This window comes from Salvelinus namaycush, chromosome 1 (assembly GCF_016432855.1).
Source record: "Salvelinus namaycush isolate Seneca chromosome 1, SaNama_1.0, whole genome shotgun sequence".
NCBI classification, from domain to species: Eukaryota; Metazoa; Chordata; class Actinopteri; order Salmoniformes; family Salmonidae; genus Salvelinus; species Salvelinus namaycush.
The window spans coordinates 65448723-65473524 of record NC_052307.1 but is presented as its reverse complement, the minus strand read 5'-3'; the positions used below and the strand labels follow the sequence as shown (position 1 = coordinate 65473524).

General features: G+C 42.6%; 2 protein-coding genes and 1 non-coding gene across 3 annotated transcripts; 1 reads left to right on the top strand and 2 right to left on the bottom strand.

Moving 5' to 3' along the window:
* Window positions 1–2385: 2385 nt before the first annotated feature.
* LOC120057392 lies at window positions 2386–2508 on the bottom strand. The gene has a single exon (XR_005477921.1). It is a non-coding gene; the product is annotated as a small nucleolar RNA SNORA76 (small nucleolar RNA).
* A 1445-nt stretch (window positions 2509–3953) lies between these two features.
* LOC120056261 (lysosomal protective protein-like) lies at window positions 3954–8166 on the top strand. The gene is made up of 11 exons (XM_039004514.1): window positions 3954–4232; window positions 4884–4995; window positions 5162–5299; window positions 5518–5676; window positions 5891–5982; window positions 6167–6251; window positions 6393–6542; window positions 6706–6860; window positions 6987–7149; window positions 7279–7368; window positions 7504–8166. The coding sequence occupies exons 1-11, from the start codon at window positions 4066–4068 to the stop codon at window positions 7585–7587; spliced, it is 1395 nt and encodes a 464-aa protein (XP_038860442.1). The 5' UTR covers window positions 3954–4065; the 3' UTR covers window positions 7588–8166.
* Window positions 8167–10819: 2653 nt separating this feature from the next.
* Window positions 10820–20962, bottom strand: LOC120056250 (putative sodium-coupled neutral amino acid transporter 7). The gene is made up of 13 exons (XM_039004503.1): window positions 20899–20962; window positions 20016–20075; window positions 18565–19068; window positions 18386–18439; window positions 18141–18285; window positions 14991–15135; window positions 14723–14821; window positions 13162–13219; window positions 12916–13030; window positions 12521–12668; window positions 12236–12435; window positions 12087–12138; window positions 10820–11989 (listed from the first exon to the last, which is right to left on the bottom strand). The coding sequence occupies exons 3-13, from the start codon at window positions 18817–18819 to the stop codon at window positions 11872–11874; spliced, it is 1389 nt and encodes a 462-aa protein (XP_038860431.1). The 5' UTR covers window positions 18820–19068; window positions 20016–20075; window positions 20899–20962; the 3' UTR covers window positions 10820–11871.
* Window positions 20963–24802: the final 3840 nt, after the last annotated feature.

The following is a 24802-nucleotide window of genomic DNA, read 5'->3' as shown; positions in this document are numbered from 1 at the left end:
CCAGAGTTCTTATGTGTTTTGCTTGTTTAGTGTTGGTCAGGACGTGAGCTGGGTGGGAATTCTATGTTGTGTGTCTAGTTCGTCTGTTTCTATGTTCAGCCTGATATGGTTCTCAATCAGAGACAGCTGTCAATCGTTGTCCCTGATTGAGAATCATATATAGGTGGCTTGTTTTGTGTTGGGGATTGTGGGTGGTTGTTTCCTGTCTCTGTGTTTGTGTTCTGCACCAGCTAGGACTGTGACGGTATGTTCTTTTGTTATTTTGTATAGTGTATTATTTTGTTTTGATTAAATTCATTATGGAAAATTACCACGCTGCGTATTGGTCCTCTGATCCTTCTCGCCTCTCCTCGTCTGAGGAGGAGGACGACTTAGACTGCCGTTACATGCAGAGGGGAAATCTTCAAACATGATACGCATGTTTTTGCTGCCCTTCAAATGCATGTAAATCTTTTCCTCTCACCGACCGGAATGCAAAATGGAGGAGGTCAAAGAAGTGTTGGTAGATGAGTAAAAATAAAGCAAACATTGAATATCCCTTTGCGCATGGTGCAGTTATTAATTACACTTTGGATGGTGCATCAATATACCCAGTCACTACAAAGATTCCTAACTCAGTCGCTGGAGAGGAAGGAAACTGCTCAGGGATTTCACCAAGAGGCCAATGGTGATTTTAAAACAGTTACAGAGTTTAATGGCTGTGATAGGAGAAAACTGAGGATGGATCAACAACATTGTAGTTACTCCACAATACTAACATAAATTAAAGAATACAAATATTCCAAAACAAGCATTCTACTTTTTGGGGTTACTGTATTGTTTGTAGACATTACTGCACTGTTGGAGCTAGATACATAAGTATTTCACTGCACCTACGATAACATCTGCAAATCTGTGCACACGACCTATAAACATTGATTTGATTTTGCCTTTCCTAACCACTGTTCTTCTGCACCTGGATTGCTTGCTCTGTTGGGTTTTAGGCTGGGTTTCTGTAAAGCAGTTTGTGACAACTATTGATGTAAAAATGCTGGCCTGAGGATGGAGTTGTCCCAGATTTCAGCCTCTTCTTTGGCAGGACAGTCTCAAAAGCCATACCACTTTGCATTTGGCATGAGGAGCGAGTGAGGGTGAACTACCCATAGTCTCCACAAGGGAGCACTAGTTCTGCCAGAGCTAGGGAGATCTTATTCTGTAATTCATTCAGCTTCAGCAGTTACTAGGTCAAGTTACTAGGTCATGAAAAATATAACTACAGCAGTAGTTTAACAATATTTTACCCACCATTTAATGCCTTATCATCTGTGTTACCTTCTGTAAAGATCAGATATGGGAATGATCATTCAAGAAGTAGATGATTCAGTATGCTTTACCATGTATTTTGTCTTTATGTCCTTCAATGTGATGTCTTAGAAGTATCTCCAACATTGATTTCAGGGGACAGTCTTGGGCCTTCCAGGTGAAGAATTTGTCGCAGGTCAGATCTATTGTTGATGCTTTGTATTTCCATTTTTAAAATCATTCAATTGGTATTTATCACATAAATCATTCTATACTATTTCAAAGTGTTTGTAAGGAAAATAACAATGGTTAAAAACGTGATTTAGATTTTTTGAAATGTGACCATTGATTTTATTTCCTCGGATCCCTTAGCATCTATAACGCGTTTGAGGACAGGAGTCCCTGCACCAGACAAAACATGTATATAAACCTCAATATGAGTTTACTCAAAAGTCTTGCAGACTGACATTCAGCGTAGAGATAGGGTGCACATGCAAAAAATCCAAGTTTGTTCTTACTTAGTATCTACATTTATTACATTCAATATATTTCTGGCCTCTATTTAACAAATAGAGAAACATCAGATGCAGACACAGGTGGAATTGAAACATTTAAGAGAATGGATTGAAAGGTAATTTAACAAGAAACTCATAAACATCTCCACTCATAAAACTTTATGTGTGTCCTTATCAGAGAAGAGTGACTTGTCCTCTGACATAAGCAGCAGTAATCATGTCTGGATCTTTTCTGGATTTCAGTCCCAGCCAGCAAGAATGGCTAACCACATGGGGTAATGAAAGCTAGAGGAGGCCCTGGCTTGTCCTCTTCTGACTGTGATGATTTTACTATTATTAAAGGGTGTGTAGAAAAGAACTGAAATCCTAGTGGCAAAGACACACCCCTTTACACCTTTGCCCTTTGTATCAATGAGACACTGATCGGAGTCACCTGAGAGGGAAAAGAGAGACGCAGGGCACTATTCAATCGCATATAAGTACATGATCTGTGTTACTATTCTGTCAGATACTGATACATACACACATACTCAAACATGGACACAGTAACACACAGAGGGAAGATAGTGGGATGGGGGTCAGTAACGGTCACTGTTTCTCAGTTCTCCGCAGGCTACAGAACAAACACAGCCTGGGAGAGAGAGAGAGATTCTGTAGCACTACAGCGTAACCCCAGAGGTCACACACAGACCCAGGGGCTTAATAATAGTGCACACGCACACTTTAATAAGACCAGAAAACACACTGAGGTATAACATTCAATAGTGAATGGACCATATTTAAACTTGTTCAATTTAGCCTAAGGGCTTAGGCTATGTATTGTTAGTGCTTGACTTGGACTGAAATAGGTGCTGGTAATCATTTTGGGTACCGGTACTGTTTATATTTAGTTGCAAGAGCTCCACAATACTTTTGAGCAAATATTCTATAAGATATTCTAAAATATTATATTTCGGGGCGGCAGGTGGTTAGAGCGGTAACCCGAAAAGGTTGCTGGATCAAATCCCTGAGCTGACAAGGTAAAAATCTGTAGTTCTACCCCTGAACAAGGCAATTAACCCACTGTTCCCTGGTAGGCTGTCATTGTAAATAAGAATTTGTTCTTAACTGACTTGCCAGGTTAAATAAAATAAATAAGAGGTGCAGAAGCTCAAGCAGTGAAACGTTGAGGTGCCAGTACTCAGCTCCAGTGAGCTCCTGCCCAAGTCAAGCACTGTGTATTCAAATCAAATAAAACACAGTGAAACGCATACTTACAAGCCCTTAACCAACAATGCTGTTAAGAACATACCTAAAAAAAAAGTAAGAGATAAGAAAAACAAATGATTAAAGAGCAGCAGTAAATAACAATAGCAGGGCTATATACAGGGTACAGAGTCAATGTGCGAGGGCACCGGTGTCGAGGTAATTGAGGTAATATGTACATGTAGGTAGAGTGATTAAAGTGACTATGCATAGATAACTGACTGTATTGTCTAACTGTTGATGTAAAAGGTATAACATTCAATAGTCAAGGGGCCAATACATAGCCTTGGGCCTAGGCTATGTATTGTCTAACTCTTGATAGCCTACCATGCATACATATGCATAGTGTACATGCATAGCGTCACCTTAATCATGCATTTTCAGGGGTCTTTTGCCAGCGACCCTTATAAAAACGCATGACCGATACTCACTTGTCTTTTTTTTTTTACCCTTTTACTGGCCTATTCAAAACTCAGGTCGACTATAGGCTACCATTTTCTCTGACACTCATCCACCTAATGCACATTGCCACCTAATTATACCACCCTCATATTCTTCACTGTCATGTTACATCAAACGTTGATATGTTAAATGTTACGCCACGATGGAACAATGTTGGTAAATGTAGCCAATTCTTGGTAGACCTAGTCATATTTTCAGCGTTATACTTTTCTCAATGATTCAGAGCTCGCCATAGTTGTTTTGCTGCCCGCTGGCATTTCGATTGATTAACATATTGAGTAATTAATACATCGAAATGCCCGTCCTTGATATAACCGAGACACCGGCAGTAATTATTAAAGCACAAATGTAGCCTATCAAATGAAACGCAATCCGGTGATGAACGCCAAAACAAAAGATCGACCACGTGACCAGAGAGCTCAGTTAGTAGTCATATGACCTGTAGTGCTTCTATATGCAGGGCATGGACACGGCAATTGTTGCGTGCACAGGACTTCGAGTCAAGCGTCTGAGGCCAACATTGTTGGCGCATTAGGCTAGTTTCGTCCTCGACACGACTAGCATGTATTTTGTTAGTTTGGTGGTGTATTTCCTTGCTGTTTCGTGTCTTACATGGGCTGACTACGCCCCTGACGAGGTAACCGAACTACCGGGAATGTCGTTTAAACCAAACTACCGGCAATGGTCAGGCTATTTGAAAGCCAGCCCAGGAAAGTTTCTCCATTACTGGTGAGTATCAGTAATGCCATACGTCGCCCCCTTGACTAACTAACAATTTAGTGTTTGTTCTGGTTGGGGATGTTTTCAGGAACTCCAGCTCGTGCACAGCATTAGTTTACTACAATATGTATCAGTGGGAATCGGTTTACTCCAAATGGGTGAAATAATAAATGAATCAACGCATGGCATAAGTAACCGTATTAGAGTGGCTATTGCTCAATAGTATATTAATACATACAGTAGTTATTACAGACAACTGAAGCATGTTTTAACAAAAGAGAACTTCAAATAGAAAGTCACAGGCAGAAGAGGAAACGCATCTGAAGCTGGACTAGATGATTGTTTATACTTGTTCTTTTGCTACTTCCTCCAGCATTGGTCATGCATGGTGTTGTAGCGTGTACCTTTCATTGAGAAGTTTAAGAGCTAGACCACCCTTTGCCATAAGCTATAAGAAGTTAATGACTGACAAAATAACACATGACAAACTTTTATTCTAGTGTTCTATAGGCCACATGTACACACACATAAACATAATCAGCAGACACTATTGTACCTGGGGTCTAGAATTAAGTGTGGAGTGCACAGGGTGCACCAAGTGTGTCTTTGGGTGCTCTCTATCTCATGTTAACCTGGCCCTCTACCTCCCTGCTTCCCCAGGTTTGTGACCTCACAGAGGGACCCACTGAAGGACCCTGTTGTGCTGTGGCTGAATGGAGGGCCAGGCTGCAGCTCGCTGGATGGCTTTCTGTCAGAGAACGGCCCCTTCCATGTGAGTTCTCCCACACGTTACCTTTTCAGCATGAGCTTAGCAGGACTTGTGATTTCAGTTTGCCTGTATGTCTCAGTGTAACCTTATTGTATGCAGTGATTCCCACAGAATAACAACATAATTCTGTGAGTCCCACAGAATAACAACATAATTTTGTCTCCCTCAGGTGAATGATGATGGGGCCACTCTGTATGAAAATAAGTTCAGCTGGAACAGGATCGCCAACGTTCTGTACCTAGAGTCCCCTGCAGGTGTGGGATACTCCTACTCTGACGACCAGAAGTACAAAACCGACGACGACGAGGTGAGATCATCAGGGTCTCATTCGGGAGAGTGAAATGCATTGAATAAATCATTCACAGTTATTTACCTCTTGTCAAAGGCATGTCTGTTATACACTGTATTCCTATCTGAACGTTCCAGTGTTGTTCCACTGACAGTGGCTCAGAAATCATGCACTTCAATCTTCCTTACTGAATACTAAAGTAATAGTAACTGATATATCTCCCCATTTACTATTAGGTGGCTGATGACAACTACCTAGCTCTGCAGAGTTTCTTTGCCAAGTTTCCAAACTTCACACAGAATGAGTTCTTCATCATCGGTGAGAGTTATGGTGGGATATATGCCCCGACACTCAGCCAGCGTGTGGCCACAGGAACCGCAAAGATTAACTTCAAGGTGAGTTGATTCACACACCGACTTAATTGTTTTGAGTGGTTTCCACTCTTACGCTCCCTGAAAATCTAAAGACTAAGCATAAGTTACAAGCAATGCAATGGAATTCCAGCCTATCCAACCACCTGTCAATGATTATGTAGAGAAGGCAAGGAGAGGATGATATGAATCCAATATGTATGACAGTTATAAAGAACTCCTTTAATGTGTTTTTCAGGGCTTTGCAGTGGGTAATGGCCTCAGTAGCTATGCCCTGAATGACCAGTCTCTGATATACTTTGGTTACTACCACGGCCTCTTCGGAGAACAGTAAGAACGTGCAATGTGGGCCCACTCATGTGGGCCCTGACTGTTTTGCTATGTTTACATGACTAGGATAACTATTTTCGAAAGCCCCACAACGTATGTATAGGCCCCCAATATGAATCCAAGCTTGTCTGATGCTTCTGTTACAAGACATTGCAATGTGTTTAAGTAAACTATCCTCTTGCAGACTGTGGACAGATCTGAACACAAACTGCTGTGATAAGGGAACATGTAACTTCTTCAACAACAGCAAGGAGGCCTGCAAGACACTGGTACACATGGAAACACTTTTACAATCGGATAAGAAGTATTATACATCAAATACAAAATACAAAAATTGGGCTATGACATGCATAGGTTTAACATAGAAATCTGTACTTGTACCTTTGTTTCTCATTCATTCTTGCCCTCAGTTGAGCCAGGCCTTTAGTATTGTGTATGATTCTGGGCTGAATGAGTATGCTCTTTACATGGACTGTGAGGGTGGAGTCAGGGCCAGAGCGTATGAGAGGAGCATGAGCCAGCTCTTCAGGAACTACAGGAAGCACTGGGACAACTTCCAGGTAAGTGCCTCTCCTATGGAGGAATACAGTGTTCAAGTCCATCCTGGCATTAGATATTGGTAGTCTTGTGTTCAGAAGGGTTGTTCTGGTTATTCTCAAATTATGTTTGAAGTGGTTATGATGGAAGAAATTGGTGTTATGTAAGTACTTTGTCTTGCTGTAGCTGCTGAAGGTGCCGTCCGTCACTGGCCAAACTCCTCCTGTGGGTGAGGTCCCTCCCTGCATTAACAGCACAGCTCAGATGAACTGGCTCAACCGGGGTGATGTGAGGAAAGCCCTACACATCCCTGATACACTTCCACCCTGGGACATCTGCAGGTATATTACACTAGTACCCACACATCCCTAATACTCAGTAAGTCTAGATTCAGCAAAGGGACTTCTAAAACGTGACAACAGTAAACTACCTACAAAAGGAGATCTTTACCATAACTTTCTATGTAGTGATGTGGTGGGAGGACAGTACACCAACATCTACCCGACAGTGAAGGATGTGTATCTGAAGTTGCTGTCTCTGGGTGTCCGGGCGCTGGTCTATAACGGAGACACTGACATGGCCTGCAACTTCCTGGGAGACAAGTGGTTTGTGGAACAGCTCAACCAGAAGGTAAAGCGCTTGAAGACTGGTATTTGAGTCATGTGGCATAGAGATTTGGATGCTGGGTTGCAGGGTATTTGGCATGTTTGTAACTCACAGGGCATGCAGTGTGAAGACTTTGTTTTCTTTCATTTCCAGACAACCACCAAGTACCAGAGCTGGATATCTGATGATCAGATTGCCGGCTTCTACGAGCAGTATGGAAACATCACCCTCCTGACTGTGAAGGTAAGCACTACTTAGTTAGCATATTAGCATTGATTCACTGTCTTCAGACTCATTAGCACACCAGACATGTTCATAAAGATTAGTGGATGCAACGGGGGTGAGGCTGCTGCGTTCTAATCCCATCCTCTGTTTCAGGGCGCTGGTCACATGGTGCCGCAGTGGGCTCCAGGCCCCGCCTTAGACATGTTCCAGTCCTTCCTGTCAAACAAACCCTACTGAGCATGCTCCTGGGGCTGCTTCCAGTGTCTGTAATGGAACTTGTTAGTGGGTCAGGATGATGACCCGTTTTTCTCAGGGAGGGTTGGATGGAAAAGGGGAAACAAATGTTTTGTTTTTGTATTGGGATGAAATGTTTCTGTTGCACTCCAAGTAAGCTCAGTAGATCAAAGCTCAACTCTGGAGGAACGCAAGTGTACACACTTATCAGTGTTGGGGTGACAGGAGTGTAATTGGACTATGCCATTTCTTAATTTCAGTAAATGTATAATTGTACTTTTCTTGAAGCAAAATACATATGAATAGCCTTAGAAATGTTTTGACATGTGATGCAGCTAAACAATCTTCCTTCAGTGATGCTGTGCAATCACTCTGGTTGGCTTTCTAACTGATTAGGAGCTTATTAGTCGCATCAGAACTGTCATTTGCCTTTTGTGAATTTCCTCATGCAATTTCTGAATCAGGGGGTTTCAATTGTCACCACTTGGGGGAGCTGAAATGCCATGGTTCTCAAATAGCCAGAAGGCCAATCAGCACTTTAAAAGAATCTAACTTTCTTTCTAATAAATGCTTTTTATGAAACCATTTGTATCTCATTAATTTTAAGAGCATTTTTTATTGAACATGATTGATTAATAACAGAATGTGTTAAAACATCCAAGTAATCTTAAGGGACTGTTCCATAGACATGTAAAGATGATGGTGGTGAATTCCAGGGATGGTGATTGAGCACCAGAAATGTACTTCTCAGCCACCATGCTGAAGATTCAGTACACAACAGGCCAATCAGTGTAGCAGTTTAACTGGACATGACTAGTGATTCCTGTGTTAACTGAAATTAAGCTATTTTTAGTTGCTTCAAGATATACAGGTAGGATTTGTTGCAAAAGTTATTATACATCAATGTCACCAGTGCTTCCTACATCTTCCGACATCTGCTGACATAAGGACTTTATAAATACATTTGACTAGTCCAGGCGTTTTCCAACTGGGGTACTGCAGGGGTCTGCAATGTAAAACATTTTTGGAGAGAAAAAATATTTGTATTTTAAATATAGATTTAATGCCATGTTTGAGAACTAACAAATATAAGCCAGACAAAAAAAGAAAACAGGCAATTGGCAAACATACTTATTGATTTGTTTGAGCAGAGGAGCATAGCATTAGTCATGGCAAAATTGTCTCACTGTAGAATTGCTGGAAATTAACTTCAAAACTGCTACATTTTCTCTGAGCTCAATGGAAAAATGTGTAGAATTGCAGATTTATTTTAAATTTTCTCTACACCACCAGTGGTGACCTGTAATTTGAGCCCCACTTTTGTGCAAAAAAAATATACAGAATTATTAAAGCCACCTACAAACATGGTATTTTTGTTTGTTTTCTTAAGGCAGCTCCAAAATGTAGGTGTTTCAGCCTAGCTCAGTGCTTTCTGTGGTGGAGGGGCAAGCCAGCAGAAAATACGGAGTGTTGCGCCGTGATTGGCTCAGTGTTCTGTCACTCGTGGGGACACTACGTCACCACCAAGTCTAAGGGTAGACCCTGAAAATTCTAGTCCCTTGGGTGCTGCCATAGAATTCCATAAGTGCCAATCAAAGAAGGCTCAAGGTCATTAGCCACAGATAAAAATGACATCAAATCACATATTTACAGTAGCTTTGATTGGACTGATCATGAAGTCATCATGAATCAAGTCGACAATCTACTGGCAAATCCTTTTTAATCCTTGTCATATGAAAATAAATAAAGAGAAATTATTAGATAAAACGTATCAGTGCTCATCAGCCATTGGACATAAACATTACACAAGTTGGAAATTGCAAATTCAACAATGAGTGGTTTGGAAGGAATCAGTGACAGTGGCTGTGTGGTCCCACTTCTGGGATTAAGGGGCTCTTTTCCAAGTTTAAAATGATAAACATTCAACATTGGCTATGCTGTCAATGACGCATGATTTGTGCAGCGCTCAAAACAACCGTTAACTCGGAACTGCAAAAACTTGACTTCCGTGAGCTCAAGACAACTGGGAAGTTGGGAATAAAACGAGCTCCGATTGGGAAAGTATGTTTTGAATGGTCATTCAACTCGGAATTGTAAATCCAGCCTCTTTCTAGAGCTATGACCTGAAGATCAATGACGTCATCATGATTTGACCTTGTATTTTTCCAAGTTCCCAGTTGTTTTGAAAGCACCATAAATTCAGAGAATGCCAGACTTTGAAGACAAAATTTGCACACAAAGGACTGCCACGCCACCTTCCTGTTCAAGTGAGCACAGCACAAGTGAGTCCAAAAATGTTTTGCTGCAGCATAAATGATGTAATATGCCAGGGAGATATGTATACTGTAGCTAAGAAAGTAATACTAAGTGTATGTTATGTAGTAAGATGTTAGTAGCCCATGTGCTTCACCCTAATAATTTGGTCTATTTACCCCTTAATTTCACCTACTGTTCTAACTTGGTGGTGCACATGTAGCCTATAACCTGTTTTAGAGAAATGTAATCATTGAATATTGTAAGAGCTTTCATTGTCTGCTTACATGCCCCCGTTATTTATCCTACGGTTCTGACTTGGTGTACAGGGAGAACACTGTAAGAACGGCCCATGTTCTGAATTCTGTCGCTGTACATTTCAGAAGTGCTAAACAAATAGTTATATTGACTAATGTTCCATCCGTCCTAGCTCGCTCATGTCTTATTCGAAATTACGGATTGCCTATTATCCGCTTGTCGTCCCCTTATGCCATAGTTTGTTCATCTCAATTGTCATTAGAAACCACATTTGTTTAAGCAAGTCAGCCATATTAGCTATGTTTTTTTAAAAGGCAGTTAATGAGGCTGAATTAACTGTTTCGCTGTCAAACAAGGCTCCGCTGATAGCCAGGTGTAGCAGTGGTAAGAATGTTGGGACTCTGTGTAGGCCCTAACAGTGTGTTGGCACCGTTTGTCACCGTTATAGTGCAATTAATGCATTGTTTAGTGTTGTGGATTTGCTGGCACGCATCCCACAATTTTGGGGATTTTTGCCCTACCAAGATACCCTTCTAGCTAATAGACTGTTCGAGTTTACACTTCCTCTTCCAATGAGCTGTGTGTGTGTGTATGTGTCTACCAAAACTGTCTACCAAATCTACTCATTTTTAAATGTTGATTATTTTTTACCTGCCATAATCATTCACCTGATAAGATGTTTTCACTAACATGAGGGTTTAGGACAAAACTATGACAATCTAAATTCAATGACAAAACCGTCATGTTTATTAAATTGTAGATTGATAACAGGAGAATACATGACAATATAAGACTGCTTATTGTTCAACCAGATTACTAAATTGGTTCAGTTCAGAAAAAAACTATTTCCCTTGGCTCCAATTATGGAATACAATAAAACAATAAAAAGTAATTGAATTTCAAGCATTTCCAATCTCATTCAAGTCATTGTAAAACAGTAATTGCTGCCCTGAGGAACAATCCCTTTGAACATGATAGATTTTTGTCCCTTACCTCTGTGTCTGTAGTCTACAGCGAATCTCTCTATCAGTAAAGCACATTTAAAATATCTGTCTGTTTAAAGCTAGGCCAAATACAATCATTTAACCACAGGAATCAGCCTGAGACCCCAGACTTCTGAAATCTCAAAGGCATTCAAAATCGCTTAATACACTTGCCACGTTACACAGATTTCAGAACTGCAGTTGCAGGATACGTCTTCAAACCACTTGATCATTGGAATTGTAAAATTACTATAAAAATGGATGGAAATGTTTGGCCACATTCTTAAAACAGTATGTTCATTACTCATCAGTAACAACACCAATTAGAGATAGGTACCCTCTCCCACTGCCCAGTTTCTTGAGGGATGGGATGCCACCTGTAGTGCAGTGGTGCATGCTGGCCAGCAGGGAAAGACATAGGGAGGGGCTGAGAATGTCAAGACGGATTTGGTACTGCAGCCCACAACGGGGCGAAAATAAATTAAAATCAAAAACATAACATTTGCATAATCTTTTTGAAAAGATAGGTCCCTTGTCAGAGGTTGCTCTCAGGACTCTCATCCAATCCTAGAGCATCACTCCATAGGTGACACGAGTCGTTGCTATGGAGCGGTTTCATCATCAGGGAGACAACGAGACGTGCGGCATGCAGGAGAGGTCACAAGAGGGAGTGTGTTTGCATGTATGTGTTGGATCCTCCACATCCTGATACAAGTCAATAAAGTTCAGAATAGCAGCATAGACCTGCATCCTCCTCCTCCTCATCCAGCAAAGAGTCTTCCTGGTCAGAATTCTATTGGCTGTCCGGATAGTGGATGGCGTCTTGATAGATGGCATTGGTGGTGGTCTGGCCAAAGATGAAAGTGCCGATGGTTACCATGAGGACACCGTAGACCACCATCCCATGCCAGCTATGGAGAGAGGAAATCAGCGTTCAGTAACAGTCACATAGGAGATTTCGTCATTTACATTTGTTCAATTACGTACAGGTAGTGAGTCTAGTTTTACCTAGCAGATCGGACCTCTGTTTCTGAGAGTTTTGCTTGAATCAGACACAGACCTGCAGGGAAGAGCAGACATTATATACAGGCATTATGCTTATTGCTGATATAAACACATTGTAAACACACACACAGAATCAGACACACTGGTCGTACCTGGGAAGACAAAGATGAAGCAGGCTGCCAGTCCTCCAATGAGGGAGATGACTCGGCCAATGTCGGGGATGAAGAGTGCGAGGACGAGTGTGATCGTGAACCACACAAGCGTCTGCAACACTCTGCGTCTCCGCTCACGCCTCACACACAATTCCACCTGCTCGCCGTGGCAACGGAGCCATAGCCCCTCCAGCACCGCCCTGAAGAAACAGGTTACACAACAATGTAGTATTGAAATGGCATGGGTGGCACACAGTACTTTGTAGGGTAAGGTTAGTGTCTCACCGGCCACAGAAGTGTAGAATGGGATAGGAGGTGATAACACAGATGACGACGAAGGCCCTTGCAATCGCCACAGCGATGTCATTAGGAGGATATGACATCAGCACATCCTGACTGACGTTAGACCCAAATGACAGAAAGCCACAGACACCTGAGACATGGAGTATGCACCATTACACATCAACGAATCACACAAGAAATGGGCCATGTCATTCAAAAGAAAACTGATGCTTTCAAAACTGACTATAGAGCCACACAGTGGACAAACACACACACACACACACACACACACACACACACACACACACACACACACACACACACACACACACACACACACACACACACACACACACACACACACACACACACACACACACACACACACACACACACACCTGTGCCAGTGTAGACAAAGAGGCAGATGATCATGCCGACGGTGACCACACCTCCCCAGGGCTTGAGTTCACTCCTTCTCATGCTGTTAAACACTGGCACACTGCTCACATGACACTGAGAGATAGAGAAAGAGAGAGATTGTGTGAGGATGTAGGTAACTTCAAGCATTTTCAATCAAATAATAGAAATAGCCATATGCACACCCTTGCACATTAATACACACACTCACAAACACAGACAGATACCTGGAAGCTAAAGCATATGGTGGGCAAGGCGTTCAACACTGCACTCCAGGAGGACGGGCTGTAACAGACACACTGGCTGATCAACACAAACAAAGCATGATGGGAACTGTAGTTTGATGTAGACTGTGCTCTAATGAAAGACGAGTGGGCTGAAATGCCGTTTCTGGACTCTCTCTCCCGTCTGGCACCATGGGTGCTTTGCAAACTCTTGGCATTCTCTCAACCAGCTTCATGAGGAATGATATTCCAACAGTCTTGAAGGAGTTCCCACATATGCTGAGCACTTGTTGGCTGCTTTTTCTTCACTCTGCGGTCCAACTCATCCCAAACCATCTCAATTGGGTTGAGGTCGGGTGATTGTGGAGGCCAGGTCATCTGCTGCAGCACTCCATCACTCTCCTTGGTCAAATAGCCCTTACACAGCCTGGAGGTGTGTTTTGGGTCATTGCCCTGTTGAAAAACAAAATTATAGTCCATCTAAGCGCAAACCAAATGGAATGGCGTATCGCTGCAGAATGCTGTGGTAGCATGCTGGGTAAGTGTGCCTCAAATTCTAAATAAATCACAGACAGTGTCACCAGCAAAGCTCCCCCACACCTCCTCCTCCACGCTTCATGGTGGGAACCACACATGCGGATATCATCCGTTCACCTACTCTGCGTATCAAAGACATTGCGCTTGGAACCAAAAATCTCAAATTTGGACTCATCAGACCAAAGGATAGATTTCCACAGGTCTAATGTCCATTGCTCGTGTTTCTTTCTTGCCCAAGCAAGTCTCTTCTTCTTATTGATGTCCTTATGTACTGGTTTCTTTGCAGCAATTCGACCGTGAAGGCCTGATTCACACAGTCTCCTCTGAACAGTTGATGTAGAGATGTGTCTGTTACTTGAACTCTGTGAAGCATTTATTTGGGCTGCAATCTGAGGTGCAGTTAACTCTAATGAACTTGTCCTCTGCAGCAAAAGTAACTCTGGGTCTTCCATTTCTGTGGCGGTCCTCATAAGAGTCAGTTTCATCATAGCGCTTGATGGTTTTTGCGACTGCACTTGAAGAAAGTTCTCTAAATGTTCTGGTTTGACTGACCTTCATGTCTTAAAGTAATGATGGACTGTCATTTCTCTTTGTTTATTTGAGCTGTTCTTGCCATAATATGGATTTGGTCTTTTACCAAATAGGGATACCTTCTGTTTACAAACCCTACCTTGTCAAAACAAAATGCATTAGCTCAAACGCATTAAGGAAAGAAATTCCACAAATTAACAAGGCACACCTGTTAATTGAAATGCATTCGAGGTGACTACCTCATGAAGCTGGTTGAGAGAATGCCAAAAGTGTGCAAAGCTGTCATCAAGGCAAAGGGTGGCTATTTGAAGAATCTCAAATATAAAATATATGTTGATTTGTTTAACACTTGTTTGGTTATTACATGATTCCATATGTGTTATTTCATAGTTTTGATGTCTTCACTATTATTCTACAACGTAGAAAATAAAGAAAAACCCTGGAATGAGTAGGTGTGTCCAAACTTTTGACTGGTACAGTAGTTCAGTTAGCTTACCTGGTTGGAATGTAGCCAGGGGTCATCTCTTTATCAGGCCAGATGTATTTCAGTATTACCACAATGGTGACATACCAGGTGCCAACAACACTCAGCGCACTACAAACAGGAGAACAGCAATATCAGACGGACCTGTGTTCCTGTAGCCTACTGATACAAAGCAGGCTTCAAATTCTAATTCAATCATCAGTTGTAGACTAAAGGGTGTTGTGGAAAGAAATACTTGGTTCAATTTGTAAAGTATATTCGTTGGATGCAGGAGGCATACCTGGCGTATTTCTGGAAGCCAATCTCTTTGGGGATGGAGAGAGGCAGAATGAACAGGACGGCGGTCACACAAATGGTGAACTTACGGTCAATGTACCAGTGACCACCGACCACACCGTCTGGCAAATGAGCTATTGCAGCTATCACTACAGAAAGACAGAGATAGTGAGAGAGATAGAGGAAAGGCAGCAGAGCAAACAAAACATTCCATTGACTAACGTCTTATTTAAAGAATTGTTGTAGTGCTGGCTATCTGATAGCAGGGTCATAGTCCATCTGAGGCTGACCTAAAGTGGCTTTCCAACTGGTCAGCACTTAAAGGCTTAATGGCCATTTCATTATGACGGCACATCTAAACAGCTGAGCTAGAGGATCTCATCACAGACTCCCTTGGCTCTTATCCACAGTGATAACAACTCTTAATTTACTGACGACACTAATACAACACATCAACTAACACACAGCTAGTGTGATGGTGCAATAACAGATGAGGATTACCTTTTTTCAAGGTACAAAGGAAATGGAAAACTGGTGAAAAAGGCTAGCCAATGCTACAATCTGCAACTTTGAGTGAAATGACCTTCTGTTTCGTCAACTGTGTGTGTGTGTGTGTGTGTGTGTGTGTGTGTGTGTGTGTGTGTGTGTGTGTGTGTGTGTGTAACCTAGCACTCTGGTACCCTGCAAACTATGATCTGTATTGCATTTTACACAAGTCAAACGTAATGGAGTCTGTGGCACGTTGTTAATGGTTGCGTTCATACAAGGACTTATACATAGCTAGACATGACCGCCTAATTGACCTGATAGCTAGTGATATGAGACAGACAGTAACAGACAGACAGTAACAGCATTCACAAACAGTCTCTTGTCAGAGGAGGCTGGTTTGATGTTGATGTGTTTTCTTATATACAGAGTATGCCAGATATTGTTGTTGTGGGGGAGGAGCTCATTTTAGAAGTGGGTTACTCTTGACTCCTACATGGAGCAGACCTTTGCTGACAAGTTGCTGAAATACCAGCCCCTTGTGTGTCAGCTGTCATGGGCAGCTTAGCGGTTTGGAGAAGAAGGTGGGCAATTCTATGGTAACAAGAGTGATGCGGAGACTTCGATTTTTCACTTTAAAATGTATGTCAAACAAAAAACAATGATTCCAAAGTTAAACAACCCAGACAACTCTATGCACAATGTCTACTTTTAACTAGAGGTCGACCGATTTATCGGAATGGCAGATTAATTAGGGCCGATTTCAAGTTTTCATTAAAAAAAAATTTTTTTTATTTAATCTTTATTTAACTAGGCAAGTCAGTTAAGAACACATTCTTATTTTCAATGACAGCCTAGGAACGGTGGGTTAACTGCCTCGTTCAGTGGCAGAACGACAGATTTTTACCATGTCAGCTCGGGGGATTCAATCTTGCAACCTTACAGTTAACTATTCCAACGCTCTAACCACCTGATTACATTGCACTCCACGAGGAGCCTGCCTGTTACGCGAATGCAGTAGAAGCCAAGTTAAGTTGCTAGCTAGCATTAAACTTATCTTATAAAAAACAATCAATCATAATCACTAGTTAACTACACATGGTTGATGATATTACTAGTTTATCTAGCGTGTCCTGCGTTGCATATAATCGATGCGGTGCGTATCGTTGCTCCAATGTGTACCTAACCATAAACTTCAATGCCTTTCTTAAAATCAATACACAGAAGTATATATTTTTTAAACCTGCATATTTAGCTAAAAGAAATCCAGGTTAGCAGGCAATATTAACCAGGTGAAATTGTGTCCCTTCTCTTGCGTTAATTGCACGCAGAGTCAGGGTATATGCAACAGTTTGGGCCGCCTAATTTGCCAGAATTTTACGTAATTATGACATAATATTGAAGGTTGTGCGATGTAACAGGGATATTTAAACTTATGGATGCCACCCACCCGTTACATAAAATACGGAACGGTTCCGTATTTCACTGAAAGAATAAACCTTTTGTTTTCGAGATGATAGTTTCCGGATACGACCATATTAATGACCTAAGGCTCGTATTTCTGTGTGTTATTATGTTATAATTAAGTCTATGATTTGATAGAGCAGTCTGACTGAGCGATGGTAGGCACCAGCAGGCTCGTAAGCATTCATTCAAACAGCACTTTCCTGCGTTTTGCCAGAAGCTCTTCGCTGTGCTTCAAGCCTATCAACTCCCGAGATTAGGCTGGTGTAACCGATGTGAAATGGCTAGCTAGTTAGCGGGGTGCGCGCTAATAGCGTTTCAAACGTCACTCGCTCTGAGACTTGGAGTAGTTATTCCCCTTGCTCTGCATGGGTAACGCTGCTTCGAGGGTGGCTGTTGTCGTTGTGTTCCTGGTTCGAGCCCAGGTAGGAGCGAGGAAAGGGACGGAAGCTATACTGTGACACTGGCAATACTAAAGTGCCTATAAGAACATCCAATAGTCAAAGGTTAATGAAATACAAATGGTAGAGAGCGAAATAGTCCTATAATTCCTATAATAACTACAACCTAAAACTTCTTACCTGGGAATATTGAAGACTCATGTTAAAAGGAACCACCAGCTTTCATATGTTCTCATGTTCTGAGCAAGGAACTTAAACGTTAGCTTTCTTACATGGCACATATTGCACTTTTACTTTCTTCTCCAACACTTTGTTTTTGCATTATTTAAACCAAATTGAACATGTTTCATTATTTATTTGAGACTAAATTGATTTTATTGATGTATTATATTAAGTTAAAATAAGTGTTCATTCAGTATTGTTGTAATTGTCATTATTACAAATATTTTTTTATTTTTTTATATATATAAATCGTCCGATTAATCGGTATCGGCTTTTTTTGGTCCTCCAATAATCGGTATCGGTACCGGCGTTGAAAAATCATAATCGGCCGACCTCTACTTTGAACTATTATCAAAAACACATTCACCTGAAGAACAGCGCAGATGCAAAGTTTAGTAACCGAGTGCCGTCAAACTTTGCATCTGCACTGTCTTCAAGTAAATGCATCCATAAGTGTCCAGATATCCGTGTCCTTTTGAATTGCTTGAATTCTTCTCGACTGTAATGTGATTTGTGGATTAAAATAAAGATTTAAAAAGGTGTGCGCACACGTTCATTATCTGTGTGAGGGAAACACTCACAGCGGTCCAGCTGGTCTCCAATGACGATAAAGAAGGCGATGCAGGTGCCGAAGGTGTAGACGGCAATGGCCACCTCACAGATTACCCCGGTGACCTTCCCACACGAGGCCCGCACCACCTCCTGGTAGGTGCTCTCATTACTGACCTAGACAAACAGCACAGGGTCACTAGGATGAGTACTGCTGGATAAGAATGTCTTAAATTGAAGGGGGGGGGGGGGGGGGGTGATGTATTAACTTACTAACCTGGGAGCAGTATGCCAGGATCACCAGACCGCTGATGATGAAACTCAGCATGGACTACAACACACAAAAACAGGAAGTTTTACCAAATCCCTGTATATATATGCAGTATTTCTCACTTCTGCTCCTGGAGTGCCACAGTGTGCAGGCTTCGGTCTCAAAAGTGTGTGAGTAGCGCTCACCATCTGTAGCACCACCCCTGCAATCACGCCTCCGGCCATGTTGAAGGCGGCGGGGAAGTTGAGTAGTCCTGCCCCCAGCGCAGCGTTCACCACAATGAAGACAGCGGCTGTGGCAGACACCCCTCCCCTCCTCTCCCTGTCTGACAAAGGGGGGCGAACAGACTCCACACTGGGGCTCTGCAGTAGCCACACCCTCTCACCAGCATCTTCACTCCCAGCCTCGGCCCAGTCACCCGCCTCACTGTTAATCGCCATGGGACACCACCCGGCTGGCACAGTCCCAAAAACACTACCTAAAACACCCCCAAATTCACTCTACTCTGTTCGACACAGACTTCAACACTAAAGAGCTGAGTTGAGGGTATTCAGAGTTTGGGTTGAGGGGTAAGTCTGAAGGTTGAAAGTTTGTTGTGGCTCTTGTGACATTCAGGACACAGATGACTGCTTGTCAGTTTATCCTCAAAGTGGATGTAGTGTCACCCAGCAGTCAACCCTTTCGTCAATCTGCAACAAGACAAACACACATTACAGCTTTGGCCTTCTCGACACCTAGGTCAGCGCTCTCTAAGTGCTTACTACCTAGTAAAGCTACAACCTGCTTTCCCAGTAGCCTACACGTTCTTGTCAGTGCGTTCTCCCCCCAGTCCCATGCCTTGTGCTGTCGGCTGACCTTGCTTTACTCATCGACACCGTCCCATGCCTTGTGCTGTCAGCTGACCTTGCTTTACTCATCGACACCAGGATATGACCAAAAATAAAAATCTTAAATAAATAAAAAGACTGGTCAAAAAAAGACTAATCACCAGGAACTCACCTAAAAATGAGTTTAATTTAAGAAATCTCTTCCCAAGTATTCCCACGAATACAAAAAGAGACATGATCGTGTCTCAAAGTAATCAAGGTACGAAATTGTTATTTTCAAATACAGCCTCTTTTTGGGCCTAGTTGTGGTCAATTTGCAGTGTTCAAAATTATTATAATTATGTTCCGGCACCCCGACCATTCACTCCGACAAAAATCGCCCCTAGGCTGAATCTAGTTGCCTACCCCTGCTTTACAGCATCCATCTGAAACACATTCTAAAGAGACATGTAATCATTAGTTTTAGATAATCTCTTGGGATCAGACCTTTCACTTCATATCCCTGAGAAGGATCACAGTAAAGTGGACTTCAGTGATCAGGGTCACTGTTCTCATGATGACACAGTGTGTCACAGTAGATAACTGTTGTAAACCTCACTGTCAGGCGTGTGACCTACACACTAAACAGGCTAATTAGTGTGCTTGTCAGAGGCTATGCATTTTTGCAGGCATTCATGTAGCTAAGCTATGTCATGGACATGTTGATTTTAAGTCATACATGAGAATAGGCTATATTGAAATACAAGGTGGATAACAACTTAATCTCACTTCATTTAGTAAAAGGGAAATAGACTACATACTTCTCTTACCTCAATTATTTTGTCATTTTGTTTGTGTTCACAAGTTGCTAGGCAGAGATGGTAAGGGGCCTGTCAATAGACCATAAACACAAAATAAAAAGATGACACGTGTCTGCAACTAGTCATCCTCAACCACCTTTAGATTTTTCTTGAAGTTGCAGTGACTTGGAGAAATTAATTATCATACAATGAACATTTTCAAATCCCCTGAAGGGGAAATATATCCCCTGCAGGACTTTAAGACCTATTTTTAAAAAGGGGATAGTTTACCTACATTTAATATAATTTTTTACCAAATTCTTAAAAAGGTGCAATATGCAGAAATCGCTCCGCCATTTCCTGGTCTCAAAAATTCTAAATAGTTTGCCTAACTTCAGTTTATGTGACAACCATCTAAACCACTGTGAAATACACTACCGGTCTTAGAAGGTTTAGAACACCTACTCATTCAAGGGTTTTTCTTTATTTTGACTATTTTCTACATTGTAGAATAACACTGAAGACATCAAAACTATGAAATAACATACATTAATAACACACACAATGTCATCAAATCATAGAAACGCCACTGGAGGTACCTAAACAATAACAACGACTAGAAACATTCATAAAATACAGACATTTTGTAGCTTTACTAATAGTCAACTTTGCATATAAAGCAGTTGAATCTTAGATTCAGATCTAGCTACAGGCCTAGAAAAACACAAATCACGACAATGAACCTAATTGGTGATGTCTTTACAGCAAACTGGACACCGCATCATTGTCAACTGTTGCTAGCTGGCTGATAGTTTTCGAAAGCTGCTACCGGCCTCTTCATCTACATATCCTTTAACCTATTCAGTTGAAAATATGAAAATGCATATAATATACTCAAATACTCGATAAATACCTCTCTGTTGTCTCTCCGATGCGTGTGTTTTTCTGCAACAACCGCACGTGCAATGAAATTCCTGCTGAACAAGATCATGTGACGATGTACAATTACGTCTTTAAAAACGAAGTGCATGGTGGGAATTGTAGTTTACTGCCACGAGAACACAAAATCATACCAGGGAGGGTTTTAGCAGGGTAGATACTGCAGCACAGGAGGCTGCTAAGGGGAGGACGGCTTAAAATAATGTCCGGAATAGCGCGACTAGAATGGTTTCAAACATATGGAAACCATACAGTTGAAGTCGGAAGTTTAGATACACCTTAGCCAAATACATTTAAACTCAGTTTTTCACAATTCCTGACATTTAATCATAGTAAAAATTCCCTGTCTTAGGTAAGTTAGGATCACCACTTTATTTTAAGAATGTGAAATGTCAGATAAATAGTAGAGAGAATGATTTATTTCAGCTTTTATTTCTTTCATCACATTCCCAGTGGGTCAGAAGTTTACATACAATCCATTAGTATTTGGTAGCATTGCCTTTAAATTGTTTAACTTGATGTTACGGAGTCTAGTTGATAGGTATTCGACTACCCGGACTGTTCCCCCGGACTCCGCGTGTAGGGATTTGTACAATGCATAAACAAGGCTATTGAACTTGACATTGGTGTCTGTCTTTATTCCTTTATCCAATATATCATACTGAAACATGGTATCAGAAGTGGCTCGGAAAACACGTTTGTTATTTTTGTAGCTAAGTACAGTATAGGGCGGTGTTGCAATCTACTGCAGAGATAGCCTGCAGAGTTCTGTCCTACTATCCAGGTCTGTACCCAAACAATTTGAACTTATACTTTTAAAAATCCACCTCTCTAAAAACAAGTCTCTCACTGTTGCCGCCTGCTATAGACCACCCGCTGCCCCCAGCTGTGCTCTGGACACCATATGTGAACTGATTGCCCCCCATCTATCTTCAGAGCTCGTGCTGCTAGGTGACTTAAACTGGGACATGCTTAACACCCCAGCCATCCTACAATCTAAGCTTGATGCCCTCAATCTCACACAAATTATCAATGAACCTACCAGGTACCACCCCAAAGCCATAAACATGGGCACCCTCATAGATATCATCCTAACCAACTTGCCCTCTAAATACACCTCTGCTGTTTTCAACCAAGATCTCAGCGATCACTGCCTCATTGCCTGCATCCGTAATGGGTCAGCGGTCAAACAACCTCCACTCATCACTGTCAAACGCTTCCTGAAACACTTCAGCGAGCAGGCCTTTCTAATCGACCTGGCCCGGGTATCCTGGAAGGATATTGACCTCATCCCGTCAGTAGAGGATGCCTGGTTATTTTTTTTAAATGCCTTCCTCACCATCTTAAATAAGCATGCCCCATTCAAGAAATTTAGAACCAGGAACAGATATAGCCCTTGGTTCTCTCCAGACCTGACTGCCCTTAACCAACACAAAAACATCCTATGGCGTTCTGCATTAGCATCGAACAGCCCCCGTGATATGCAACTTTTCAGGGAAGTTAGAAACGAATATACACAGGCAGTTAGGAAAGCCAAGGCTAGCTTTTTCAAGCAGACATTTGCTTCCTGCAACACAAACTCAAAAAAGTTCTGGGAAACTGTAAAGTCCATGGAGAATAAGAACACCTCCTCCCAGCTGCCAACTGCACTGAGGATAGGAAACTCTGTCACCACAGATAAATCCACTATAATTGAGAATTTAAATAAGCATTTTTCTACGGCTGGCCATGCTTTCCACCTGGCTACCCCTACCCCGGTCAACAGCATTGCACCCCCAACAGCAACTCGCCCAATCCTTCCCCATTTCTCCTTCTCCCAAATCCAGTCAGCTGATGTTCTGAAAGAGCTGCAAAATCTGGACCCCTACAAATCAGCCGGGCTAGACAATCTGGGCCCTTTCTTTCTAAAATTATCTGCCAAAATTGTTGCAACCCCTATTACTAGCCTGTTCAACCTCTCTTTCGTGTCGTCTGAGATTCCCAAAGATTGGAAAGCAGCTGCGGTCATCTCCCTCTTCAAAGGGGGGGACACTCTTGACCCAAACTGTTACAGACCTATATCTATCCTACCCTGCCTTTCTAAGGTCTTCGAAAGCCAAGTCAACAAACAGATTACCGACCATTTCGAATCCCACCGCACCTTCTCCGCTATGCAATCTGGTTTCAGAGCTGGTCATGGGTGCACCTCAGCCACGCTCAAGGTCTTAAACGATATCTTAACCGCCATCGACAAGAAACAATACTGTGCAGCCGTATTCATTGACCTGGCCAATGCTTTCGACTCTGTCAATCACCACATCCTCATCGACAGACTCGATAGCCTTGGTTTCTCAAATGATTGCCTCGCCTGGTTCACCAACTACTTCTCTGATAGAGTTCAGTGTGTCAAATCGAAGGGCCTGTTGTCCGGGTCTCTGGCAGTCTCTATGGGGGTGCCACAGGGTTCAATTCCTGGGCCGACTCTCTTCTCTGTATACATCAATGATGTCGCTCTTGCTGCTGGTGAGTCTCTGATCCACCTCTACGCAGACGACACCATTCTGTATACCTCTGGCCCTTCTTTGGAGACTGTGTTAACAACCCTCCAGACGAGCTTCAATGCCATACAACTCTCCTTGCGTGGCCTCCAACTGCTCTTAAATACAAGTAAAACTAAATGCATGCTCTTCAACCGATCGCTGCCTGCACCTGCCCGCCCGTCCAGCATCACTACTCTGGACGGTTCTGACTTAGAATATGTGGACAACTACAAATACCTAGGTGTCTGGTTAGACTGTAAACTCTCCTTCCAGACTCACATCAAACATCTCCAATCCAAAGTTAAATCTAGAATTGGCTTCCTATTTCGCAACAAAGCATGGGTGAGGAGGAGAGGGAAGAATTGTCTCCACTGGAAGGAAGATGAGAGGAGAGCAGCTGAGGGAACGGTCTTGGAACAAAGGAAATATCCAGGAGCTAAGCCTAAAGCAACAAAGGCTTCATCCTCAACCACCAGCAGCACCAGAAGAACCAGGCAAGCACCTGGTTATCTTAAGGATTATGTGGTCGAGTTTCCGACATCAAAGGGCAAGCCCACCCGAGCTCAAAGTGGTGATGGATCAACTGTACGTTTCAGCAATCAACCATCCCCTCTGAGCCAAGAACCGGAAACTGCTTTGGAGCAGGAAAGTGGTCTACAGGAAGAACCCATGGAGGTGACTCCCACAGCACAGGTTGACCAGCTTCCTGAGGCAGGCTCAGGTCACCCCTTAACTAATGGGAAATCATCGAGGCACTCTAGACGGAGTGGTAGTTCGACCAGTGGATACCCCTTTGGAAGTGGCCATGGCAGCCGCCATTCACTAGCCCTCAGCGATTCACAGACCGCTGTCCTACAAGAGAGGATGAAACTATTAGCTTTGGAGGAAATTGAGCGTCAGATTGAGGAGGAACGACAGGCTGACGAACGATGTCACCTATTGGATGTGCAGGCCCGTAGAGCTCTACAGGAACGGGAATTCATTGCCAAGGACCTGGCACAGCAGCGACGGCACCGTCAAGCCAGAAGGGAATTGGAGGAGGCACGGATGGTCTCATCCTTCCTGGAGAGGAACGAACAGGGAGTAGACCTGACCACCCCTCCACATGGACCTGACCTGTCTGCCTTTCTTTCCCAATCTGCCCCTCTGGTACAGCATGGCACACAGTTCCCGGAGGCTCCGGGGTCAACAGCCAACACGGAGCACGGTGGACAGGCCGCTCCACCAACGCCCTCTATGCCAGTGACACAAGTTAGCATTCCTCCATCTGTACAAAGCATCACTCCTTCGCCTTTCCGCCAATTACCAACCACGGCAAATCGTTCCTCTCGTCCAGGGCCAGGCCAGTCCTCAAACATC